This window comes from Wasmannia auropunctata, unplaced genomic scaffold (assembly GCF_000956235.1).
Source record: "Wasmannia auropunctata unplaced genomic scaffold, wasmannia.A_1.0 LD335985.1, whole genome shotgun sequence".
Taxonomy (NCBI): domain Eukaryota; kingdom Metazoa; phylum Arthropoda; class Insecta; order Hymenoptera; family Formicidae; genus Wasmannia; species Wasmannia auropunctata.
Window position 1 is genome coordinate 239,448 of NW_012026905.1, and position 6,258 is coordinate 245,705.

The following is a 6,258-nucleotide window of genomic DNA, read 5'->3' on the forward strand; positions in this document are numbered from 1 at the left end:
TGTTTATCGCGTTCTGCTTCACCTTCAGGTTGATCTGCGAGATGCTCGGATAGTCTTGCAGGGACGAGTGGGTGTACGTGCCGTAGGTGTCCAGGTGACAGAGGCCGTCGTTCGGTTTGATGATACCGCCCAGCTTGCCGTCGCCGGCGTAGTGAAAACCGGCGTCCGTCGAGAACACCAGCAGCCGGCGCGCCTTCTCGCGCCAGCCGATCTGATTCCGGCAGACTATCGCCTGCATGATCGCGTCGAAACCACCCTCCGGTGCGTCCAGGTTGCCGGACACCGACGCATTGCGTACCAAACCCTGTGAACAGGGACGCGCTTTAATTAGTTTCAATCCAGTGGCCTTTCTGAATCTAGAGGAATTAAATTGAGGAATTAATCTTAAATGGATATTTGTCTCAGTTTCCAAATTAATTTTGTTTTATATTTAAACGAATGTTATTTACATAAATTTAAATAAGAGAACTAAGGCTCCGAAAAATACATTATAAATAACTAAAGAATGCCTACTGAGAGCCGACACTACATCCGTGTCGACTCTTATAGGCACTCTTTATTTGTTATTTATCTTTGTTATTTATCTGTGGATATTACTGTACCGCAAATTTGCTCGTGTCTTGAGAGAGCCTCATGATGTTCTTGTATCCGTACGGCGCCGCGCATCCGTCACACGGTTCGATGAGGCTGATATTAAAGATTGAAGAAAATAAATATTCACATGTGACAGCGTGATATACTTTCTTCTTCGGTTTATCTCGAGACTTACGATTTTGGCACTGTATTGACGTACGGCATCACGACTTTGTCGACAAAGCTGCCGAAACCCAAACGAAAATTGCTCGTAATCTTGCTCATACTCTCGACCAGTAGCTGGCCCAAATCGGATAGCTTCTTCTTATCATCCTCCATAGATTTACTTAGATCCATAAGATAATAGAGATCGACTGGATAATCCTCCGCTTGGGAATACGCAAAGGACATTCTGTAAGCCTCGTCTGAAACAGATTTACGTATCGTTATCGATAAAATAAAATATTCAAAAATAAAATTGGTAAAGGTTCAGTTGGATAAACAAATAAAAATTAACGAAGAGAGGGCTTATAGCAAGTCGAGTTAGATAATCGTGCTAAATTAAACAAAAAATTATTAATTTTAACACAATGTAATCAACATTATGTATACAAAGTTTAATGAATTAAAAAATTTACGCAACTCATACGAGATCAGTGGTCATTATTAAAACAAAACAGAAAATATTTAATATAAATACAGTAAATAATCGTTGTTTAAAATTGGCACAATTATTTTGTCGTTTTGCCTGAGGATTCAGTGGTGTATTTATATATATTCAAGGACAATGTATTTTCATTAGTCCACAGTTATATAATCAAAAAACTAACTGTCTCTCTGTCTACAATTATTTTCATATAATTTCATACTAGGAACAACAAAAAATTGAGAGAATAATTGACAAGACATATAATGTCTCTTAAATCGTGAAAAAATTAGAGATAGTTATTGTAAAGTGGCATGTCACTTAAATTAAAATGACTTCGCTGCTGTGCGTGTCTGAGTAACAATGAAAATTGAAAGCCACACTGAACATACATGAAAATGAAAAAAAGATAAAGAAGGGATGAATCAGCAAGAAGGGAGGGAGTTAATGACCGGAAGTACAACTCAGAAAGTAGGTCTGTATCACTTTGCAAAGGCCTTTGATTTTATTTCTTAATATAGATTATAGATCATCAAATTTTCTTATTTGTTTTTTTTCTATTTCTTAATATAAATCACCAATTTCGGACACCAATTTTTTTAAAAATAAGGTTCAGTATTTAAAATAACATGATATCAATCAAATGATTGGGTGTTAATCGATAATGAAAAATGACCATAGAAGGTATATTTCTTTTTGTTAATGTCCATGCGATATTCGTAAACCCCGGATCTTAATTAAACTTTGTATATTTAATGTTAATTATATTGTGTTACAATCAACATAATTTTTGTTTAGCACATCTCATCTAGCTTCGTTTACTAACTCTCTCTTCATCAACTTTAAACTATTCAAATTCAATTTTAATTTTATTTAGAATGGAATATTTATTTACGTCTAGTTTACTAGCCAAAGAAGAGACTCGATTAATGTTTTCTTTTTATCCATACACATCAATCTATCCTTCCTACTTTGTGGCATTTAAAATTCAACCACTTTCCTATATCATCATGCTTACAATATCCTTCACATCAATGCAACATCTATCCTACCCAATTTTAAATTTATTCTCAAACAGAAGTAACAACTTACTTATCCTGAGCTTCAGATTGACTTCTTGCGGCCACATTTGCACGGCCTCTTGTCGCCTGCCGCCGCCACCGCCCCAACTCTCCTTGTGGGAGTGCGATGAAGACGTGCTGGAAGACGAGAAGTTGGAGTACGAGCTCTCGATGTATCCCCCACCCGTTCCGCCGCCGGCGGCGTAACCGCCCTTCGTCAAGTTCCGGTGCCGCAGCATGCTGAAGACGTTGTCCGGGTTCCATGTGTATTCAGGGGGGCACGTCGCGAATATTTTGGTGTTGATATTCGGGAGGAAGCACCTCTTCTCTGGGAATTTCTGCGAAAGCGAAAGCCGTTTTAGAATCCAGAATCGATTGAAACGTTAATCGTCAGCGTTGCTGTCAAACATATCAATTGTCAGGAAATTCGATCATCTTTCTGTCAGCGGAAAGAGTCACACAAACAGAAAATATAAGGAATTTCCGATCGGATTAATATAGAGTTCACTTACTGGTGCTGCGCACCAAGCGCAGTGCGGAGTCTGTATACACTCGTGGCACGTCTGTTTACTGATGCACGGATTCATGCCGGTCAACTTCTCCGGAGGAGGAGGATAGTTCGCCTGCGCGAGCGAGGCCGACAGGCTCGCCGCTAGCAGCCCCAGCACGAGGCACCATCCTGAGCTGCCGAACATTCTGCAAAATTCGCGGATCAAGTGAGCCCCAGTGGATCTTTCTTCTCACAAAAACCGAATATCCGCGTATAGATAAATAATTAAAAAAAATAAGGGAGGGAGATGTGGGGAAACTTGAGCCGAGGGCAGTTGATCGAAGTGAGAGAAGCAGAGCTGGACGGGCGGCGAGAAGGGGCTAGGAGGACGGGTCTGCGTCGAATTTTCAGCTGAGGACGGGTTCCTCAGCGCGACGACTCGGACGATTACGTATACGATCTCGCTTCCATTTCCCTCCCAGGGGGGGAGGGGAGGACGTGAAACGCGAGGGGTCGAACGAACGCTCGGCCGGAGACTGGACTGGTCGGCGCCCCCGCGGTCGCGCTGAGACACCGCCGCGCTTATTCATACGACGACGGGGGCGCGATGCCGTCATCTTTATATTTGCGCGATCGGCATCATCGCCGCGCCGCGCGTGCGACCGAGGCGAGGACGATAAGCGACGGCGGGCCGGACTGGAGCCCACATCGGGCACGTCCGAGAGAGAGAGAGAGAGAGAAAGACGACGTGCCTGCAGCACGCGTGCTTACTTATTATTTGCGCCGAGACCGGAGCGTCTTTCCTCCTTCCTCTTCTATTTTCCTTGCCTCCCCGGTCGGCGTTGCAGTTCTACAGCATCACCGCAAGCGACGTGATGTTTGGCCGATGTTCTCTCCCTCGTCGTCGCTCGGGGATCACGATCACCATAAATGGCAATCCATCAAAACGAACGCACCGACGACGCGCACGCACTCACTCCGGGTAGGGAGTGTTCGCTTCTCCCGTTTCTCGCGTCGCGTCGCGTCGCGTCACTCGCTCGCGTCCGTCGCGCGCCGCCGCGTCTCCCCCGCAGCGAGCTGTTGGACGCGACCGTAAAGGATTGCGTTCCCACTGAGCGCGTCACGCGTCGATGATTAGGATACTCGACATTCTAGAGATAAAAATAATCTTTTTCTGTACGAAATCCAGGATCGCGCGGAAAATTACGCAATGGAACGGGATGTTTTGATTGGTCGATTCGGATTACGCGACGCGTGTCGCGCTCAGTGGGAGCGCACCCTAAGTTCACACGCGACAGCACAGCGGATTGGCCCAGTTGCGAACGCGCCTCGTTAAGGTTGAGAGTTTCTCGAGGGGAGAAAATATGATATATTTTTGGATAAACTTATAATTAGCCGACACGTCGAGTGATAATTATTGTATCAATATGAATTTTAATTGTTTAGTAATTTAATAGCCTAAAAATATAATTTGTACGATATTAAATTTTTCGGTCGTTTTCCGCGTTTGAATTGGACTTGATTTGACTCTGGGAGTAGCGTCGTGTCGCAGTGGGAGCGTCGGAGCGAAATTTGTGCGCCACTTCCGAGTTCCGATCGAATTGGTCAATCGATGAAGATACGTACCGATATGATTGTCGGTGAATAGCGGATCCCGAGTCAAGCTGCAGATCGAGTGGCACACATATCGCTTTCAATCAGTACAGCTACAATTACGGCCGTGTACAGATTCGTTAATAGGTTCGCTATGACAGAGAGGTTATGATACGAATTTGAGATTCACGCATCGGCGACGCGTAGTGTATCTCGCGGGATTTGATCGCAAGTAATGAACGATGGCGATAAGGGGAGGAGCGGGGGGGGGGGAGAGGGCAAGAGCGAAGGCCCGTATTTCCGTAGCCGTTTCAGCAGGTTTGTGCTCTCGATTTTATTTCGTTCAGTCATATTCGTTGCCATAGATAACGGCGAGATGATCGTCGTTTTGAAAGACATAAGCTACTGTAATGTATTTGTTAATATCTTTCACTTGAAGGTCTGGAAGTGCAGTGAGCTCACAGATGACGCGCGATCCAGCGGTGGCGTGAACGCGGCGAGAGATCGGTCATCGTTGCTGCGTGTGATCGTAGTCGCGTCGCCGCGAATTTCGCGATGCCGCGCGATCGCGGGACTTCGCGCTTTCGAATGCATGTGTTGTGCGCTGTTTATATAAGTGCCACGAAGGGGAGCGGATCAAGTAAAACAGGAGAGAAGAAGGCCCCGGTGATCCGCGCGCGGGCAGGCAGAATCGGACAGCGCGGCAGATCGAACCACGATCGAACTACAAGGTAAAAGAAATTGGCTCTTCTCTAATTTTAATCGAATAAATTGAAACTAATTTCATCTGTCATTCGTTACTTCCGTTTGTTCTCTCCGCTCGTTTATCTCAGAGCGTTGTATTTAATGAAATCTTCGTATAGGTTACTTCAAAACATACTCAAAATGACTAACATATATACTATTATAAATTCGTAACATTTTTTCAATGCGATTAAGATTTATCGCGTATATACGAATCGGATTTTCAGTTATCAATTAATAACATATATTTATATATTTAGAAAAATTATACGTGCGATGGTGTTAATTGTTATATTTAAGGTATCTTAAAAACAGTGTAGAAATTCAATACATGGCAAATTTCGAAAGATATATATTTATAATTTGTGAGAACTCCGTTTTAATTTGCATATCATATATATATTTCCGTTTTACAGATTACAATAAAACTCCGCTGCTGCACGCGTATCGGTGAGTGTACGAATTAAATATTGTCTTGCGTTTTAATCGGCCCTACTCGATAATAACAACGTACTTCTCGGAAAATTGTACGCACATATATACGTTGGATATTTTCGATTGAAAACACTTGGCGCAGTGCGACCACTACAAGACGTTGGTAAACACTGTCAAACAGTCCGCCGGTGTGTCAACAGTCAAGTTCGCATGTAAACCGCACGTTTATAATTTATACCCGTGTATGTACATACATACTCGCGGTCACAGTCACAGTGCTCCGAAGTGTCATCGAAGTCTCGTCGGCGTAGAAATCGCATTTTATTCCGGTGAGTGTTCGTCGCGTGTCATTCGCGGACTTTCGCGAGCGAGAAACGCGGAGAAGCGGCGCGGCGTGCGAACGCCGCGAACACACGTCAGTCAGTCGGAGAGGTTAACTCTCCTGCGATTAGGGTAAAACGTCGCCCTCAGGTTTCCCGTATTTTTTAGTGTTCTAGTTCCCTTATTGATGATTTCGTAACGCAGACAATAATGTTATATCGCGAAAATTTATATCGTTCTATTCGGATTATATATTTACTCCGGATTGCTCCAAAAGTTTTCAATCATTTTGTATCATTTTACACGTTATCTGTGTTATTTGTAAATATGTTTACTGCGCAACGTTGCTCCAAAATTCGTCGTTCAAAAAGTTTATAATTTTTAAAGATAAAGAG

General features: G+C 43.6%; 2 protein-coding genes across 4 annotated transcripts in view; one reads left to right on the plus strand and one right to left on the minus strand.

Annotated features, from left to right (window-relative positions):
* Positions 1 to 3,752, minus strand: part of LOC105454528 (integrin beta-PS-like) — a 7,489-nt gene extending 3,737 nt beyond the window's left edge. Inside the window, 6 exon segments of the mRNA XM_011697201.1 lie at positions 6 to 304; positions 603 to 687; positions 770 to 998; positions 2,312 to 2,618; positions 2,793 to 2,976; positions 3,542 to 3,752. Of these exon segments, the coding sequence (XP_011695503.1) occupies positions 6 to 304; positions 603 to 687; positions 770 to 998; positions 2,312 to 2,618; positions 2,793 to 2,975 (1,103 nt within the window). The 5' untranslated portion in view covers position 2,976; positions 3,542 to 3,752.
* Positions 3,753 to 5,519: 1,767 nt separating this feature from the next.
* The window catches only part of LOC105454399 (DNA ligase 3), a 39,941-nt gene continuing 39,202 nt past the window's right edge, over positions 5,520 to 6,258 (plus strand). For 2 of the 3 annotated variants that reach the window (XM_011696983.1, XM_011696982.1), the window contains exon 1: positions 5,575 to 5,871. The gene's annotated coding sequence lies outside the window, so the exon portion shown is untranslated. The other variant, XM_011696984.1, reaches the window with a different exon arrangement.